General features: G+C 37.0%; 2 protein-coding genes across 2 annotated transcripts in view; one reads left to right on the top strand and one right to left on the bottom strand.

Annotated features, from left to right (window-relative positions):
* LOC117977171 (basic salivary proline-rich protein 4-like) overlaps positions 1 to 17,472 on the bottom strand; it is a 46,720-nt gene extending 29,248 nt beyond the window's left edge. Inside the window, exons 1-2 of the mRNA XM_055104688.2 lie at positions 17,362 to 17,472; positions 16,469 to 17,288 (exon numbers count right to left, since the gene is read on the bottom strand). Coding sequence (XP_054960663.1) covers positions 16,469 to 17,288; positions 17,362 to 17,472 — 931 coding nt within the window. The remainder of the gene's footprint in view (positions 1 to 16,468; positions 17,289 to 17,361) is intronic.
* Positions 17,473 to 17,978: 506 nt separating this feature from the next.
* LOC134729683 (uncharacterized) lies at positions 17,979 to 18,392 on the top strand. Its single transcript, XM_063600908.1, has one exon. It carries the CDS (start codon positions 17,979 to 17,981, stop codon positions 18,390 to 18,392), a length of 414 nt encoding a protein of 137 aa, XP_063456978.1.
* The last annotated feature ends 2,558 nt before the right edge of the window (positions 18,393 to 20,950 follow it).

Below are 20,950 nucleotides of genomic sequence, written 5' to 3'. Positions count from 1 at the left end.
TCTTTGCCTCCATTCGGTTCCTTACAATTGTTTCCTGGTGCATTTCAAAGTTACTTTTATTATTCCCTTCATTTTCTCTTTCATTCCAGAAATTTAAGTGATTGTGTAATTCTTTTGACAGCTGAAGGTGGTATCCGACTTTGAATTAAAAGTTTGTAGCTACAGCTTTTCAATTAGAAAATCTCAGATCATGTGATCTATGAGTTTTAATATCTTAGGATCACTACTAATAAGGAATAATCATTTTGAAAAACCTTAATGCTACCTAGAGTTTGTGTTTTGTGAGGTTGCTTGGTAAATTATTTTCATTTGATAATTGAATATGGCTTCAAGAGAGGTGAGCTCAGACATTTGGCAATGAATATTGAATGTGTATTCCAAGAGACATGACCTTAAAATATCATCAAGCTAAGTAGTAGTGAAATTGAACTCTGCTGTATTATAGATGTCAGTGTTTCTTACATCTTTATGATATATAAATATTTTTACATTGTGGTAGATAATAATTTGTATGGAAAAATTTAATTGAATTTAATTTATCCTATGGCAGAATTATGTTACATGGGTCATTTTAGTTTTGGATTTAAGCATCTTAAAATTATAAATGCAAATATTCAACACATAAAACCCACATGAATACACACTCCCAAACATTTGAAATCCTAACAGTCATTTCTAACAGCTTTTTCCTACAAAAGAAGTCAACTATTCTTCAAGATTACCTGCATTCCCATAGCTTGAGAGGTTCACACTATAAGGTAAACAGAGAAAGTATTATAGCAGTTTAAGAATACCAGTGGATTAACTTTAAAGACAATATACTTTTGAATTACTTGTCTTCAAAATTTAGTTTCTTGAGAAAATTATCTGTGTAGATTAATCATGCATTTCAGATACTTTCCAGACATCTGAGTGTTGTTTTCTTAAAAGTAGTCAGCAAGCCTTTTTATGCAGTCTACATGGGAGATAGTAAGAGATGTGTATGCTGTATATCTACTAGTAGAGATTTGTTTTTGAGTGCTCCCTTAAAAAATTATTTTTTCTGAAGAAAGGGATTTCTTTTTTATAATTTAGATTAGATGATTTTAAATGTTCTTATGTTTTAGCCTCTCTTTCTGATCATCAGGGTCATTGCCATGGAAAAAATGCAAGTTATAGCATATTTCATTTTTATAAGGAAAGAAGTTGATAATTTAGACTTTTTTCTTTTACTAAATTGAATTACATCACTCAATATTTGGATGGCATTAATTCACAATAGTAACAAAAATATCTTACTATTCAACATAATAAAGTATGATTTCTTTCACATTTGTTTGACTTAATTTGTTCTTTAAGATACATCTCCTAATGAAGGTTTTCTCATCCTCTGAAGCTGAATTTATTTAGGAAAAAATATTTTAAATACCATCCCAAGTGATATAACTATTTTTATTGAGCTTTGATGTTCCATTTGAACATATTTGAAGACTACAAGCACTCAATTTAGAATTAAGATTTCATTTGGAGATTTTGGTTGTATTTGAAATCTGTTGTGGAATTCAACATGAAGAATAGGTAAATTTAGTAGATGTCACTGTCTATGACACATTTTAGTTTTATCTCTCTGCCTATATGTAAAGAGGAATAGAAATAATTAGTATAAACAGGAAAAAAGAAGTAAAGTGGTAGGATCAGATGTGAGAAATATATAAGCTAAGATATTCTTTGTTTGTTTGTTTGTTTTTTGTTTTTTTGAGACAGAGTCTTGCTCTGTTGCCCAGGCTGGAGTGCAGTGACACAATCTTGGCTCACTGCAGCCTCCACCTCCCAGGCTCAATGGTTCTCCTCCCTCAGCCTCCCGAGTAGCTGGCATTACAGGTACGCATCACCACACCCGGCTAATTTTTGGATTTTTAGTAGAGACTAGGTTTTACCATGTTGGCTAGGCTAGTCTCAAACTCCTGACTTCAGGTGATCTGCCCACTTCAGTCTCCCAAAGTGCTGGGATTTCAAGTGTGAGCCACCAGGGCCAGCCTAAGCTAAGGTATTCTAGAAGCTAATAATAGTAAAACATAATGTAAATTGTTTAAAATTAATCTGTATATGAAATTTTTTCTAGGACTTTCCTGCCAGAAAAGTAGGAATAGAAACGCAGAAGGAAAGAGGTTCCTTCTACAAGCAGGCACACATCCTATTTCTCTTTATCCTGTGATCGGTCTCATAACCATCTCCTGGTGTGAAGTGCTAAAACTGTGCTTTAAGAATAACTTAAGTCCTTTATGTACAAACTAAAGTATGAGAGCCTGAACCTTGGAAACCAAGAGATTCCAAAAAGCCTTATGTGTGAGACTGGGTGCCACAGATCTTAGCAGAAATTACTGCTTATTCTTAATTCTTATTGTTCCTTTCTAACACTTCAACTTATAATGCCAATATCTCCCTCAGCCTAAAGACAAGCTCTAGAATCACCTGTGTTATTACATTTCTTTTAAAAAACTCATGAATTACACATGAATTTCAAAGTTGCCACCTGAGATTCCAAGGACTTAAAAAAAAAACCTGGCACTTTTCCATTATAAAGGCTGTACACAGTGTTCATAGTGTTTGTCTTTAAGGGACATGCCTCATCCATCAGCAACTTTTCTTCCTTAAATCATCATATCTTGCCTAAAAATGTTTTCTCAAAAGTTAGGAAGCACTAAGATTTACAGATTGTTCTATCACATCTTAATCTACTTATCAACTTTAGCATTATCATAGCATGAACTGTTTTTGGGTTTTCATAGTTAATTATGTTTGTCATAATAATTGGGGTGCAATTGTTTTTCTTATGATTATTTTGTACTTGCTTTTCTTATGGTAACTTCTGATGCTTGTTTGTAAAATCTTCCTCTCTTTTCTCCATCTGGTTATCTTCTTACTTTCTGTCCTTTAACTCAGATATCACCCACACTGTGTGTCTTTCTGAATTGCTTCTTATTTAACTGTTGCTTCTCATAGTTTACATACCTCCTCCTATACCACACTATTGATATTTCTCAAACTGCACTATAATGCTGGTTTGTGTCTTTATTTATTTATAAGCTCCTTGATAATTCGGACTACATATTTGTATATTCAAAAAATACTTATGACGTGTTTACTTTGGGTCAGGAATTATTGAGTGAAGGAAATTGACCAAATCTCTGCCATCACGAAGCTCGCATTCTAACTTAGGGAGACAGATAACAGACAATGAGCCACATAAATATGTGAAGTATCGTAAGTTAGATGGTGAAAAGTAATCCTGGATGGGGATCAGATAATTTTGATAGGGTAATTTCTAACTAGATAGTCAAGAAAGGCCACACCGAGAAGATGGCAATTGGAAGAACAAGGTAGTGAGAACTGCTGAGTCTGGAGCAAAACACACAATTTGGAGTATTAGAAGATTCCAGAAGTAATAGAATAGAGGCAAAGAAGTGGGAATTGTGTGGAGTCTTACTTGCTGTTGTAATGACCTTGGCTATGGTTTGGAGTGAGGTGGAAAGTTGGTAGGGACCTTAGTTTTCTTTCTAATAATTCATTATGAATTTTGAATGGTCACTATTAAAGACTCAATAATTTTGCTTTATTACTCTTGCAATTGACTACAAAATAGTGTATTGAAGAAATGTTAAATTCTAATTTAAACTGATTGAAATAGGTTTTTATCTTTTTATATTTCTCATTACTGAATATCTCATTTTTAATTAATTTGAAAGCATTCTAGAATAGTGAGCCAATGCAATTTAGCATAATGCATAACTTATCATTCATCAGATTTAGGTATTTAACTGAAGATGCTAATTAGAAAGTAACTTGTTCTGTTGGATGATTTTGATAAAGCTACTTTCAAATGATTATCACATCCATTGATGTCATATTAAGTTGTGTTTCTGGAACCCAAATTTAGGCAGTGGTAATGAGTTAATATCTCTAAGTGGATACCTTTTATCTCTACAGTCAAGGGTACTTGAAAGTGGGAAAACATACTGGCTTCAAGTCTTGGGAACTAGGACTTACCAGAAAGGTTTTCGTTTGTTTTGTTTCCTGGCGGAATTGTCTTCTTGGAAAGATGGTGTTTCCTTCTACCAGGAAAAAATTGATCCTATGCTGCTTTACTTTAATGCTTTGCTTTCGTCAAAATAGTGTTTTCTTAGGAAAATTAACCTATTGTAATATAATGAAAAGAGAAATGCTGAAGACACAAAGTGATGTACATGTTAATATTGAGTAGGAAGCATCAAGGACATGAGAAGAGAGGGAAGCAAAGAGAGGGAGAAGAGAAATATATAGTATAACAAAAATTAGTAAAAAGGATTAGCATATACATGTAGTCAATAAGTCAATAAATGGATATTTATAGAAAGCCTACCAGGCACTAGGGGATATAGCAGTGAAGATGGCAAAGACACAATTGGCTATACTGTAGTGAGGAGGGAAAGAGGACAAAGACATACAAATACCTAAACAAAGCAATGGTGTGAAGGGCTATAAGGTACACTACTATGAAGTCTTAAGATTACATGTGATAACATGGTTGAGTAAAACTGGCAAGTAGGAAGGCACTGATCTGGCTATAAGTATTTCAGAGAATTTTTCTCTCTGAGGAGCTAATATTTCATTTGAGAGTTGAGTGAAGACAAATAGGAAGGTACTTTGAAGATCTGGGGTGCTCTGAGCAGAAAGAAGGGCAGATATAAAGATTCTGTAATTTAAAAAGACAGCTTGATAGTTTCTTACAAAGAAAAGAAGGCCGATTTGGCTGGAATGTCCATGAAGGAAGAGCATGGAGAGATATTACATGAGTGCCCTCAGGGACCAAATTTAGATCTTATATCAAAGTGTAAATAAAAATTAACTACATTGAAAAATGTATGATGGATATGTGATATGATGAGGTTAGCTCTTAGGAGGCTGTACTATTGTGGAAGGGTACAGTAGTGAAGGAAGGGGGTTCATTTAGCACCTGTCCAGTTGAAGGATGATGGTGGTTGGGATTATGATTGTAGCAATAAAGTTGGAGAAAATCAGTTGAGATTGGAAGTTGATTTGAAGATGATTGAATTTACTGAGCAAGAATTATAGCAAGGTATTTGGATTTAGGGACATGGCGGATTATGGTCACTTTTAGTGATATGGCAACGTCTTGATGACATGAGGCAGTTTGCAAGTGACAGAGGTGTAGGTAGGTGCATATGTGTGATTGATTTTACATTTTTTAAATCTTAAATTAAGACGCTAGTTAGAATCCAAGTGGAGACATCAAGTAGGCACTGACAAGTTGACTTGGCTAGAGATGTGAGTTAGATAATCGTAGCCTATAGAGCATGCCTAAAATCATGAATCTAGGCGAGGGGTTGGCAAACTATTATAGTCCATGAGCCAGATCTGGTCTGCTGCCTGTGTTTGTATGGCTCATGAGTTATAAGTAGGTGTATCATTTATAAGTCTAAAATGTAAAATATAGGGAAATTTTTCAGCATGGAAATTTCCATAAATTTGCCTCTTGGCAACACAAAGCCTCCAATATTTACTGTCTGGCTCTTTGTCAAAAATGTTGCTGACTCCTGATCTAGATGAAACCCTGTGGGGAGAGAGTGTTGATAGAAAAGAGAGAAGCATCATAGTGGAAATTAAAATTATGTCAACTGAAGTGTATAGGGTAGAGAATTTAAGCCTGAGTATAACAGTAAGAGATTAACAATAAATTCATTGTCAGCATGATCAATAAAACCTTTGGGGGCAAAAAGGAACTATCTTAATCAGACCTTTCACTCACCCATACAAACATCTTAGGCAGGAAATATAACTTGTTTGAAGATCTGAGATAAGGCTAATGTAGTTTGGACAAAGAAAGCCAATGGGAGGATGACATTACGTCTGGCCAAAGATTTAGGGAAGAGCCAAATACTTCAGGCTTTTTAAAGTGATCTTTAGATAAAGAGGAAGTCATCAAGGCATTCCGAAGTTGGAAGATCAAATCACATCTGATGGGAAAAAATCTGGCTGTATGTGCATCTAGGATGTAAGGAAGCCAACGTGGATGTGAAGTTAAAATGGTCCATTGCAAATAATAAAATGAAGGCCCTAGGTAGCCTTGGCAAGGGCAGATTTGGTACAAAATCCTTATTGGAATGGGCTTAAGCATTAACGGGAATAAGGATCTAGCTGTTGTGTTTGGTGGAATTTTATCAGGCTTTTTGTTGTGTATGATATATAGGTGGTCAAAATAAAGAACTTCTACATTTTTGGTTTTTGTTTTATTTTAATTGAGATTTGAATTAAAAATAAGAAACTTTTATTTTCAAAATTGGAGACTGTGTTTAAAAAGTATGGAGTAGGGATAGAAAAAAACATAGAACTCTCCTGATGAGGAGAATGCTAATCATGACTCTAATAATAATAAAATACTTCTCTGATAACTTAATTTTTTTACTGCTTCATTATTTATGTATGTATGGGAAGTTGTACCCTAGCCACATGCCAATTCACCTGGTGAATTTGTTCTTCAACGTGGCCCAAATATTTCCTTCTATCTTTAGCCTTCCGTGGTTTCTCATATGGACTATTGGCTCTTCCTACTTGAGCCGTCTGGTAGTACCCTGTAAGAGACATGCTACTCCATGACAACAGGCACCACGCTGTAGGGGAATTGCCATACCTGTCAATCACTATCTCTAGAATGTGGCCTTTCATGAGCCCTGAGATTTCATACTGTTTCTCTGAGCTGTAACAATATTTATATTGAAAAAATAAACATGTTCTTCTATCTTTAATATTTTATATCTTATAATTTGAATGTCCCATTTTCATTATACTACTTAGCTGCTAAGTTATGTTATAAAAACAAGTTTTAATTATCTGCAAACACCTTCAAATCTAATCCTTACCAGTGAAGACTGATGTCTGGTTAGCATCTGTTAGGAAATTTATTTCCATACAGTATTTACAGCACATTTTTGTTATTGAAATGATTACTGTTTAGTTTGAAACAATGCACCCTGAGGATTGGAATGATAAATGTGTAACTCTTACACAAAGATAATATTTTTAGATGTTTGTATTTAAAATACTGGTTATCAAAAGAAAAAGCCAGATGTTATTTGTTTACGTTTCTGCTTGAGGTACTGAATCTATTTCAAGTCATATTTCTCAGTATTGATATACTTAATTTTGCTGAAATAATAACACACTATCTTTAGCTACTTTTTTTCTCAGTACGTCTCCGTGTCGCTCACTATTTCTGCCTCATCTCACTTCTCTTTGGTCTACTTTTACTTTAGGGATTCTTTCAATTTAGAAGTTTTCTTGTTTTTGAATAATTACTATTATTCTTGGATATATACAGATATCATTTTCCATTTCATTTGTGAATTTATCTCAGAGGCATTTTGTGTATGCCTTTTACTCATAGCTTCTAAGAAGTCCCTTTTGAGGTTACTGATTTAATATGTCATGTACTGTAAGGTTTGCATGGCATGGTGGCAGCTGACTTTTGACTTTACATTGATTGAAATGTTCACTCAACATGGACTGGTAAGATTTTCTTTTTTCCTTAAACATTACATTGCCTTGTAAACAAACAAAAGCAAACCAAAAACTCAAAACTAACATTAGTATTGGTGCCCCTGGAAATAGCTGCCTTCTCACTAAAGTTGATTTTGTCATCCAACTTTGTGTGTTGTTGAACACACATGGTGCTGTATGAGCACACACTCACTAGTCTAGAAAACATTGCTGTGACCAGTTACAGAAAAATAAATTCAGATTGCTCTTTACATTCCACAGATGACCCTTCTGAAAGCTATTTGAATTCATTATAAATTATAGTTATATTAGTATGACTTTAATTCTTTTGTAATCTGAACTTTATGTGCAATGCATTTTTTCTCGTGTTGAATCATTTTTGAATGCTAAATCATTTGCAAACAAATGGCTTGTCCTTGAGAAAGAATTTAAGACTGAAAGTACATTAAGTGCCATCTGGGAATCTGTGTCAATGGTTTTATCACTACATATGCGTGTGTGCGTGTGTGTGTGTGACTGTGCATATCACCTACTTTCATCACATTTATTTGATAAAATTGATATGCAATCTCTAAATCATTGTGTCTCAAACTTGTGTTATCCCACAAATACAAATTTTTATCCTAAAATTGGTGGTACCCTTTGTAAAATTGGAAGCTCTCATTTGTGCAAAGGAAGGAAAAATAAAACAAGAAACATTCAATTAAAAAATTAAAGGTCAGATTTCTTTTGTAGCTGCTGAGTTCCTTTCTTTCCTTTCCATCCTCCTCACATTCCCAAATCTCAACAAAGTTAAGAAATTAAAACACGCATCATGAGGTCATATGTTCACCTTGTTAAGGAACTGAAGGACTACATATACAAGATTATACCTTAATAAGTAGAGGGAGAAATATGAAGATATAAATAGAATATGAAAATTTATTATAATGCAGTTCTATTCTAAAGTGTTTTCTAGGCAGGCTAAGAGTATGTTGCCAGGAAATTTTAAGAGACCCACTCCATTATATAGAGGAGGATGTGTGTAGATCTCTTAATTCTGAAATGTTTAGAACTGAGTACAACAGGTCTTCGAATAACGACGTTTCATTCAATGTCATTTCATTATAATGTTGATGAGAAAAAACAAATTGATTCCAGTTGGGGTTCACTGTCTGTGTAGAGCTTATGTATTCTCCCCATGTCTGCATGGATATTCTCCGGATGCTCCAGTTTCCTCTCACTTCCCAAGGCTGTGCATATGAGGTCGATTGACATGTCTGTGTGGTCCCAGTCTGAGTAACTGTGGGTATGTGTGAGTGCACCTGCAATGCGATGGCGTCCTGTCCAGGGCTGGTTCCCACATTGCATCCTGAGCTGACAGGATAGGCTGTGGTCAACTGCAACCCTAAACTGAAATAAGTAGGTAAATAATGATTTTACTAGTTTTTATTAATATTAAATGTATGAATAGCTCAAATTTATTTCAGCATTTAATATTAGAAGTGTTTTGATCTTTATTTACAAGTTTGTTGATGTTTTTGTTACCAAAAGCCATAGAAGCTTAACTCTTTTTTATGTCAATCTACGGTAAAATGGGTTTCGCTTACGGTATTTTTGCACCAATTAACCATCCCCAATTTATCCCTCCTGTATTCGTGTATCAAAACATCACATGTGACCATAAATATATATACCTATTACCAGTTTTCAAGAACCTATCAATGATGTTAAGACTTATTGCAGTCCTTTTTTGACATAACAAAAATGTGTGTTTTGTTCGAGATTGGAAAACTTCTTTATGTGAAGAACTAGACAGTAAATATTATAGGCTTTGCTGGCCATATGTAATCTCTGTCTCTCCTTCATCTACTCATTCTTCTTCTCCCCTTCCTTCTCCTTCTTTAAACACTTCAAAAATGCCAAAACAATTTTTAGCTCTCAGCCATATGAAACAAGCCATTGATTGAATTTGGCTCGTAGGTCCATAATATGTGAACTCCTTTACATCATCAGAATGACATATATATATGAAATGTTATTTATGAGAAATTAATGGTGCTGCCAGCAGAGAGAAATTAGCCTAAGTTAAGTTTGGGCTTTGGAATTCAGTGGAATACCATGCACGAAAATGCTCTGCTTTTAAAACTAGTTACTAACAATACATTTCTGATATCAGAAATATACGAAAACTACTAATTGAAGCGGCATTATTCACTACTTTAGTGCTGCTACTCATGTGTGGTGGAAAAAAATCCATAAAGTGTTCCTTTCCATTTGAACATTCATGCAATAAAAATTTCCAAATCTTTTTTTGAACAATTTTTTATCTGATAGCTCTCTTGTGTACTTCATAAGTACCTTTTGCTGCTTATTCTCATTAACTGTATTGAAACAATCTCTGTTTTCCTTTATCACTGAAAATAAAATAAGAAATTTAGCTTAATACTAATATTAAGCTGAAGTGCAAGATATATGAAAAAGAGAAAAAAGAAGCAGGATAAATTGACCTTTTGGTAACTGCAAAGGACAGCAGATCAAACAAAGACTGGACTTTAATGTCTTACATTTTCAGAATGTAGCACAGTAAGTTCATTGGGTCCAGAAATAGCTTTTAATCCTACATTGAGGTGACTCACAATGCTGTCATGACATTGAGTTTTGTGGAAAAAGTGAAGTTAATGTTTTTCTCAATTTTTTTTTTAAATCAAACAATGATTGATTTAGCTATAAAATGGGCTGATTCTAAAGAGCTCATTCTGACTTGAGAGGTGAAAATGCTTTTACTCTAATCAATTTCTCTAGATATCTGATTTTATTCTGCTTTATAACATAAAGAATGAAACTATATTTATTAATGAAATGTAATCTAGCAAAGTGGCATAAGCATAACTATCAGTCACTTACTAAAATTGTGTGTTTTTTTCCGTTGCATGAAAACCCTGCCTTGTTTTAATTTTTATTAATTGACTTTTTAAAAGCAATTTTAGGTTTGCAAAAAGAAGTGAATAAGCATTCACATGTCATCCTCAGCCTCTACCCTAATTTCCCTGACTTTTAACATCTTGCAATAGTGTGGTACATTTGTTATAGTTGATGAGTCAATATTGGTACATTATTACTGACTAAAGTCTATAGTTTATATTAGAGTTTACTCCTTATGAATTCTGTAGGTTTTGTCAAATGTGTAATGACAAATAATCCTCACTACAGTGTCACACAGAATAATGGATTCACTTTCCTAAAATTCTTCCTTGCTCCATCCATTCATCACTTCCTCTACTATTTTATCTAGAAGATAAATTAGTAGATTGAGGTGATGTTTATAGGAGTTTAAAGCACAGATAGACAACTAGATTGTCCTACCTACCCAGACTGTGCTTCTCACTCTCACTGTGCCCTTTCTTAATCTTTGGAAATGCTTTTATTTATATATAAAATAGGCTATAACTTCATATAGTTGTATTATGAAAAGTTAATGCACAGAAAAAGACTTGTGCTAGGTATATGGTTTCTTCTCAATTAAATGGAAGCCATTGCCTGTATTTGTCAATAGAATTCATCATACTTTATCTCACATACTCAGTGCTTTACATCATTGTTGGCACATGGTATGTTTAGACTGCGCAAATCTCCTCCAAATCCCTCATAGCCACTGATCTCTTTACTGTCTCCATAGTTTTGCTTTTTCCAGAAGGTCATGTAGTTGAATCACACGGTATGTAGACTTTCAGACTGGCTTCTTTCACTCAGCAATATGCATTTAAAGGTTCCTGTGTGTCTTCTGTGGCTTGATAGAATAATATTCCATTGCCTGGATATACCACAGTTTATTTTTCCATTCACTTCCTGAAGGACATTTCGATTTTAGTGATCATGAATAAGTCTCCTATAACATTCATGGGAAGAAGGTTTTTGTGTGCATGTAAGTTTTCAAATCCTTTAAGTAAATACCAGGGAATGTAATTGCTGGGTTGTGTGGTAATAGTATGTTTAAGTTTTGTAAGAAACTGCCAAACTGACTCCCAAAGTAGCTGTACCATTCTGCATTCTCACCAGCAATGAATAAAAGTTCCTGTTTCTCCTCACATTTGCCAGCATTTCATATTATCAGACTTTTGGATATTGGCCATTTTAATAGTCATGTAATAATATCTCACTGTTGTCGTGACTTGCAGTTCCCTAATGATATATGACTAGTAACTTTTCAATATCTGTATTTGACAGCTGTATTTAGACCTTTGGCCTATTTTTTAAATGAGTTGTTTTCTTTCTTATTTTCGAGTTCTTTGTATACTTTAAATACCACTAATTTATCTGGTATGTGTTTTGAAAAGATTTTCTCCCAACCTGTGGCTTTTCTTTTCATTCTAAGCACATTTTGAATAACAAAAGTCTTTAATTTTAATGATGCTCAATTTCTCAATTTTTTCTTTAACCCAATAAATCAGAAAGCTGTTTATCATTTCACATGACTTAATATTCAGGCAAGGCCTATATAGGTCCCTTTCAAACAGTCATAAAGTTTAGAAGCTCTCACCTCACAAACAATAACAACAACAACATAGAAACAAAAATGACAGCTTTTGATGTTGTCTCCGTAATTTCTCAATTCAAGAACAGATTACTGAGCTTTACAAGCAATACATATAGATATCAATTTCCCAACAAAATACCTTATGATATTTATCAAATCACCTTAGTTTTGGTCTACTTATTGCTATTAGACTAAAATGTAATTTGTCAGACATGAGAAATCTTTTTGTAGTGTTTTTTATAGAACCAAGTATTTATTTTAGCTTTTTCAGTTCTTCCCTTGCTGTTTCCCCAGTGTGGTCATTCCAATTGTCTCTATAGATGTATTAATACCAGGTATATAATAAATACAATTATCTCCCACGTGTACCCCAACCCCCTTCCCTGTTCATGCTGTCAGCATAAAGGAAGCAGGTCAAAGGAAATCATGTACCCTCTGATATGCTAGGTTGTAAGGAAAGGTACAAAGTTAATTTACCATGTCTGAGTTTTCTTCTTCTCTTTATTTGTTCCATTTAATGCATGTATGTTTTTATTTCTCAGGCCTCTCCAGTCCTACCACTCTCAAGGACACTTGATACAGGTATAAGGCTGTGTCTTCATCAGGTCCCTTTGTGTTACCCCCGGCCAGGGGTGTGAAATAGAAGAAGTGAATGTCTCTATCTTCATTATGTATCACACAGAGCAGAAATAGAAAGAAGCCTGTGCGGTGAATGGGTCTCTTCTTTCTCCAAAAACCACCTACCCCTTCAACTCCCACTGCTTCAATGAAAATCTTGTATTAGTCTCCCCATTTCCCCCTCAAACTTGCTTTAACAAAGCAGTTCCTAAACCTCTGTTAATGTATGTCCCCACCCCTAACTCAAAACACAGTCTTATGTCACATCACAGAAAAGAAGTTCAAAACAAAACAAAACAAAACAAAGCCACAGTCTTATAAGAAAAATAGGTAAATTTTACAAAAGTTGTGTACTATATCTCTGCTTTGAATTTCGTCATTGGCCAAGGATAGTAAAACTCTTGGAAAACTATAAAACAGGAACTTACTTAATATGTTTTACCCAAGATTTTTCAAACATTTTTGGAAGGATACTTATTAACATCTTGCAGAGGTAATGTTACATGAAAAACTTAGCATAAGACCAATCGGGTATTCTATGCAATAATGCAGATATATGAAAAATTAATATAATGAAATAAATGACTTTTCAAAAGGTATTGATCCTAGATCCACATTCTTTTTTTGGTTCAGGTGAGGCAATTAGAATGTCAAAAAATTAAAGAAGCATAGAACAACCGTCTAATAAGAGGGATGAATGCGCCTGGGTGGAAAGTTATTAGAAGATAAATTAGTAGATTGACCTTTTTGCCGTCTATGTAGTTTGTTTGTTTGTTTGTTTTTTGCTAGTACCAATAGAAAGAAATTCATTTCATGGTTTGTGTCACCGGAAATGTATAACTTAGTGGTAGCTATATAGCAAACTTTCAATATGTATAATAAGAGATTAGATGTAGGTTTAATATCATTATTTAATTTATTTGCTTGAATACCAGTGAGGAATTTCCACTTAAACTCTTGTTTTCAAGATGAGTGTTTAATTGAATTCCAGAATTCATTTTGAAATAGAACTTTGTGTAGGATATAAATTTCTTTGCAAGAAAAATCATTTGTACACTTGGGTTTGAGAGCAGTTTAATGTCGATATAACTTGTTTCCAGGCTTTCATTTCCTACTTTTTGATATGGGAATAATCTCATGATGTGATTGTGAAAGTCTTAAAAGATACTGTCTGCAAAGATACTCTGTGCACTCAAAGTGTGCTCTATACACTTCACTGCCGTTCACCTTTTGGGTTTATGAGGCTTCCATTTGCTGGCAATTCGAATGTGACTCTGAGTTAGATGCTGTGGTATGGGAGATATGTTTATAGGAGTTTAAAGCACAGATAGACAACTAGATTGTCCTACCTACCCAGACTGTGCTTCTCACTCTCACTGTGCCCTTTCTTAACCTTTGGAAATGCTTATATATAAAATAGGCTATAACTTCATATAGTTGTATTATGAAAAGTTAATGCACAGAAAATGACTTGTGCTAGGTATGTGGTTTCTTCTCAATTAAATGGAAACCATTGCCTGTATTTGTCAATAGAATTCATCATACTTTATCTCACATATTCAGTGACTTACATCACTGTTGGCATATGGTATGTTTAGACTGCACAAGGGTGAATTAAGTCAAATTTATCTATCTACAGGAAAGAATATAGCCCAAGGTACCTTGTTTAGCTGAGCCAAAGTTTGCATTTATTAAAAATGTAAATTTTATCTTGAAATGATGCCTAATCTCACAGAACTATAGGTTCCAATCTCTAAGTCACTGTGATCAGTAGTACAACTATGTACTCTGTGTCCGTCCTACTAGCTATATTGCTGGGATCTGGAGCGTGACTTTTGGGTCTTTCTGTAATGCCTTACCTCTCATCAAAATTCACAAGACCTGCTCTCTGGATTGTGAGACTTATGCATTACAAATAAAAAGGTGCTGTCCTAATGGCATTCCAAAGCCATTTGAAATGAGTTGCTTTCGTTTCCAGGGAGTCATTTTTTATGTTGATTATCATTACTTTACCATTACCTTTTAATTTGGAAATGTTAAAATCCATTGCCATGTTCCTTGGAATATAAAGATCATATAGGGTCACTGAGATGAGTCTGGAAATATCAATCACTGGAGCCCTTCTAGTGGGATAATGTTGTTGTTAATATTGCTGGTATTCTATTCTTCACGTTTCCTCCAGTAAAATGTAAAGCGACCAAAATATAAGCGTCATGCAGGCAAGGGTTCTTTTATCTGTTCAATGAACACTGCCTTCACGTAGTAGTCAGTTAATATTCACTACTAGAATGCATGTTGAATGGCAGCTCCTTTATTTGCCATTAGCATTGGCCCACTTTATAGCAGTTGCACCAACAGTTGGACAAAGTGTGTTGATCTTTTATGACAAAACAGATATCTCTTTCTTTCTTTCATTGTTGCTTTTTCTGTGGGCAAGTTGATAGACATTGTAGTCCTGATGTTATTTAAGGGCATACAGTTGAAGTTATTAGATACTTTAGAGTTTATTTAATTATAATATGAAGCTTTGAGTTTCTGTTTCATTATTAAATAATTTATTTTACGATAGTGTTGCTTAACTTAGTGTGCAAGGCCTACAAATAAACCTAATAAATATCTTACAAACTACCTTAAAAGAAATCTAATGTTTTTCACTGAAATATTTTTAAACATATTGAAGTTGGAATTCCAGGTAATTGTATACACACATACACACACAAAACACACACACACACACACATACACACATTAGGTTTTCATTTGGTTTCTTTGTTCCTATTATTGAAATTCCTATGCTAATAACCATATCAATTTATGAAACTCATTTTGAGAAAAATTGCCTAAAATATAACTCATTTTTAAAATTATTTTCTCTTAATTTATAATGTAATATTTTAATAAAATATGGTAGGGCAATTTTGTATAAATATTTATGCTAAGCTTTCTACATAAGTTACTGCATATAGTCTAGTTTTTAATAGAAGGTTTTTTTTTACTTCAGTATCCACTTTAAAGTCATTGACATTTAGTGTTTTTTACTTTACAGTTCTAAGTTACTTATGCTTAAAAAGTCATCTGACTTTTAAGTTAATGTCCAACTTGATTGTTATCTCTCTATATCTTATTGATGTGTTCTTGAAAGTAGTTAGAATTTGAAAAACATTACTAAGAGGGTTTTTTTTTCATCTTTGGAAAGAAACTTGGGATAAATGGTTGTCTTTCATCTTTGTCCTCCTCTCTACTCACAACTCCCCGTTCCAGATCATTAGCTAAACTTGTGTGCTGAGGTTAATATTCTGTTTTACCTTTCTTGTCAAATTGCTAGATACAACTTTGTTCAGTTATATACTGTACAAACAGCATCTTAACTTTTTAATCTCTCTCTTTTTAACAAATGTGTTCACCCTCAGATTTGTTGTCATTTAGAAGAGGACTTCCTATTGGAAATATAATAATTTTCCTTCATGTGGAATCTTCAATACAAACAAAAACAAAAACAAAAACACGTATCAATGGTTTGCATGTGTCATGCTGATAGTTGGAGGGCAAATGATATTAGAAAAAGTAACACTATATTTCTGAACATAAACCTTGTTTCATCTTAGAATTTGGTGTTGAACCAATTTTGTACCTCATTGCTATAAACCTTATGTATCTAAAGAGTTGTTAATATGTGATTAACTGCCTTGGCCAAACTCAAAATCTTATTCACACATACAATACACACAGATAACTTATTTTTATTTGTTCAATCACTCCTTTAGTCCCTCATTTATTTCACAAACATTCATTGACACTTACGTGGCAGCACTCTTGTAAGAATAGAATATGGTGATGTCATGCTCTCCCTGGCCGTGTCCGAGCCGCGACGGGCGAGGGGCGGACATTCGTGACGAATGGGACCCTTCTTCTCGCCCTGCCCGCAGGGGCCCCTTCTCTCTCCTCTTCCTCGCCTGCGGGTGGTGCGTTGGGAAGGCATGGGGTGCGGAACCCGGCCTGACCTCGCTGTCCCGCCCCCGCCTTCTGCCTCGCGGGGTGGGTCGGGGGGTCCTCTGACGCGGCAGGCACCCCTCGCCCTCGCCTCCTGTGGTTGTCGACTTGCGGGCGGCCCCCCTCCGCAGCGGTGGGGGTGCTGTCCCGCCGGCCCGTCGTGCTGCCCTCCCGGGGGGTTTGCGCGAGCGTTGGCTCCCCCTGGGCCTTTGCGGTGCTCCTGGAGCGCTCCGGGTTGTCCCTCAGGTTCCCGAGGCCGAGCGGTGGTGTGCCGTTCCCACCCCCAGCGCCCCCTCCTCCGGTCGGCGCCGCGGTGTCCGCGCGTGGGTCCTGAGGGAGCTCGTCGGTGTGGGGTTCGAGGCGGTTGAGTGAGACGAGACGCGCCCCTCCCACGCGGGGAAGGGCGCCCGCCTGGTCCGGCGAGCGCACGTCCCGTGCTCTCCTCTGGCGGGTGCGCACGGGCCCTGTGAGCGATGGCGGTGTGCTCGGGCTGGTGACGCGTGCGCCGGCCGGCCGCCGAGGGGCTACCGTTCTGCCTCCGACCGGTCGTGTGTGGGTTTACTCGGAGGTGCTTTGCCTCTGAAGAAAAGAGGCGGGTGGACGGGGTGGGGGGGGTGGTGGGAGGCCGGGGCTTGTGGGGTTGGGCTCACGCTCGCACCGGCCGGCCCCCACCCTGACCGCGAACGCTCAAGGATGCTGCACGCAGGTTTTTCCTCGTACCACAGGCCCCCTCCCTTCCCCAGGCCTCCCTGAGCGCCTCTGCGGGCCCCTCGGGCCCCACGAGGGGCGGCTGGCGGGTGGGGACTGTGACCCATCCTCGGTGAGAAAGCCTTCTCTAGCGATCCGAGAGGTGTGCCTTGGGGTACGGGATCCCCCGGCCTGCCGCCTCTGTCTCTCTCTCCGTTATGGTAGCGCTGCAGTAGCGACTCGCTTGCAGAGGAACCCTCCTCAGCTTCCCCCTGGACGGGGTGACGGGAGAAGAGCGAGGGTTCCGCCGGCCACCGCGGTGGTGGCCGAGCGCGGCTCGTCGCCTACTGTGGCCGGCGCCTCCCCCTTCCGAGTAAGGGGAGGATCCCGCCTGCCAGGCCCAGCGTCCTAGCGGGTTGGGACGCGGCTGACAGCGAGCCATGGCTGTGCGCAGCGTTCCGTCCGGCGAGTGACCCCCCCTCCGCCGCGAGTCAGCTCTCCGCCCGCTCCCTTGCCAAGTCGCGACCGGTGCCGACGACCGCGTTTGCGTGGCACGTGGTCGGGCTGCCTGGCCCTGGGAAAGCGTCCCACGGTGGGGGCGCGCCGGTCTCCCGGAGCGGGACCGGGTCGGAGGATGGACGAGAATCACGAGCGATGTGGCCCTGGCGTTGAGTTTGTGGCTGTGGTCACTTCGGGGCCCCGGTGGCGGGACCCGGGGCTCGTGAGGCAGGTCTTGGTGGGTGCCGAGGGCCTTCCGGCATCCCAGGCGGGGCGCCGCGGGACCGCCCTCGTGTCTGTGGCGGTGGGATCCCGCGGCCGTGTTTTCCTGGTGGCCCGGCCATGCCTGAGGTTTCTCCCTGAGCCGCCCCTCTGCGGGCTCCCAGGTGCCCTTGCCCTGGCGGTCCCCGGCCCTTGCCTGTCTGCGCCCCCTTCCCCGCCCGCCGCCCGCCGATCCTCTCTCCTCCCCGAGTGGCTCACCGGCTTTACGTCGGTTGGTGGCCCCGTCTGGGACCGAACCGGGCACCGCCTTGTGAAAAAAAAAGAATAGAATATACCCTGTTAAATCAGACATGATACTTGCTTTTGTGGAGCTTATGCTTTAGTGCAGAAACAGAAAGTCAAGCAAAAACTCAAACTGTGTAACTTTAAATTGGATATGTGCTAATGAAGGAAAATGTGGCACTGTAAGAAAAAATAATAGGGAGTTAAAGGATAAATAGGAGTTTGCTGGATGAAATTTATGAAGGGCTGAAGATTTCAAACAAAAGAAACTGATGCAGGAGGGTGCAGCTTTGGAGTCAAGAATGAAGTTCTAGGAGATAAGAGAGCAAGGAAATGGTGGGAGAGGAGGTCAAAGTAGGTAGGATTTTATATATTATCAATGGGAAAATATTGAACAATCCTAAGCAGAAAGGCAATGATATATGTTCATCTTCATTACAAATTCTTATATTTTTAGTAGACCTGTTTTCAGGCAAAACTTCGTAAGAGAATAGTAACAAAGAGAAAAAAAGCAGTGGTCTCAAATTATCTCTAACTCACCTGATGACTTTAAGTTAAATGGCCTCAACATTTTGTGATGCTTTTCCTTCTTATAAAGTAAGGAGTTTAGATGAGGTGAGGTATCCAATTTAGTTTAGCTTCAATTTCCCGTAATTCGACTGCTGTCAAGTCACGCTTTGCTTTGTTCTGTTTGTGAGCCAGAGTAACTTTAAGGCAGTATATTAACTAGAAGAACTATTTCTTTACTTTTAAACTTCAAAATTATGGTGACATAAGAAGTGTTTCAAAGAACATTTAGAAAGTAGACAAATGAAAAATTTTTAACATTTTGGAATGCTTCTTTTATTTCTTTTTGAAACCTAGGTTTTTGGTGGTAGTGGTGATATTTATTTTTTGCCAAACTAACCATTCTATGTAATTTTGTAGCATTTTGGGTTGATGACCACCGTAAGTCTAGTATTCCCATATGTGTTAAAATTTATCTTTACAATTAATATATTTTCACTGAATTATTTAATTAAAAATTAAACTACAATTTCTAATACATGTTCAATGAGATATCATTAGGCATTACCTGAAAAGGATTTCTGGAGAAAGAAAGAATTTCTGGTTTAAAAAAGGTTGAACAGGTTTTCCTAGTGCAGTTCTCTCGGTCTCTAGGATGGAACTACAGCATAAAGTAGCTTCCAAATTTACTTCACAAATTAGCCCTTAGATTTCAAGAATTACTTGTAATTTTTTTTATAGAGCACAATTTCTTTGCTCTTCAGTATTACACTTGCTTATGTGAGTTCCTAAAACTAAGTTTAATTTTGGAAATTCTTAATTTTATATTTACATTTTGAGTTGTGTTTAAATAAAAAATTAAGTTTAGTAAAAAGCTAGGTTTTTATTTCCACCTACAAATTCAGTGTCCCATCAATAGAAAAAAATTCTCAATAATATTTTAAAGTTACTTACTTTAGTCTTTGTCATTAAAGACTAAAATTTACCAGGCAGAAATGCCCCCAGAAGCTACCTATGGAGGAAATATAAATATTAGTATTACCTACTAATATTAACATACAAAATAGTCAATTATGGTATAGCAGTTAAATATATATAAAAGTTAAATATTTATAAATGATACAGGACTCACATGTTTGCATGCCTGTTGTGCAGTCACAGTCTGATAAATTGATAAACAGAGTTTGCAGTAGAGAAAGAGTTTAATGATTGCAGGGCAGCTGAGTGAGGAGATGCGAGCACCCTCAAATCTGTCTTTCCAGAGAGTACTTGGCTGGGGTGAAGGGATTGTAGAGGACCAGGGGCTGGAAAATTGGGGTCACTGACTGGTTTGGTTAAGGGGGATTAAATCACCAGGATGTAGAAACTTTGCCCTTTAGTGAGTCGGCTTCTCCTGGAGCCCTTCGGAGCAGCTGATGTCAGTAGTTTCACTGGTATGTAGGATCTGAAAGAATACCTCAAAGAGAAAACTTAACATTTCACAATGCTCAAGTTGTTATCTATGAGTAGTTAAGTTTAACTATAATCTTGTGACAGGATATAAATGATTGTGGGGCCATACCTAGTGAACAATTATGAGGAAGCAGGACAGACAGCAAGTTAACTTAACGTTTAAGGCTGGATGTGCTGGAAGCTTATTTTTATTTCATCTGCTCCCTCCTCTCCCAAATAATTTTATAAAGATTATAGGGGTGGTTTCACTATACATATATATATATATATATATATATATATATATATATATGTAACTTCTAATATGTTATCAGTTAATAAAAGCTCAAATTTTCTAGACATTTTTGTTGATTAAGCCAATAAAGTGGCTTCTACCAATGGATCTTGAAATGTGGTATGCTAAATGAATTTCTGTTTTCAAAAAGAATTGTGCATGATCAATAAATCACTAAAACATTGAGACAGTAGGCAAGTAAACTATATTTTTAAATTTACTAGTGGTGCAATCTTCTGCAAGTCACGTGACACTTTATGCCTTAATTTCTAAAAGAAAAAAGAGAACTTCCTAAATTACAGAGCTGGGTTCAAATATGAATTAGATATATAAATATGAAGATATTGGAAATATTAGAAATATGAATATGA

This window comes from Pan paniscus, chromosome 21 (assembly GCF_029289425.2).
Source record: "Pan paniscus chromosome 21, NHGRI_mPanPan1-v2.0_pri, whole genome shotgun sequence".
Taxonomy (NCBI): Eukaryota; Metazoa; Chordata; class Mammalia; order Primates; family Hominidae; genus Pan; species Pan paniscus.
Note: the sequence above shows the minus strand (reverse complement) of the source record. Positions and strands in the feature narration are given on the sequence as shown.

Bases quoted from the DNA above. Each gene is read 5' to 3' on its own strand.
- LOC134729683 (XM_063600908.1), top strand. From the start codon at position 17,979: ATGGACGAGAATCACGAGCGATGTGGCCCTGGCGTTGAGTTTGTGGCT.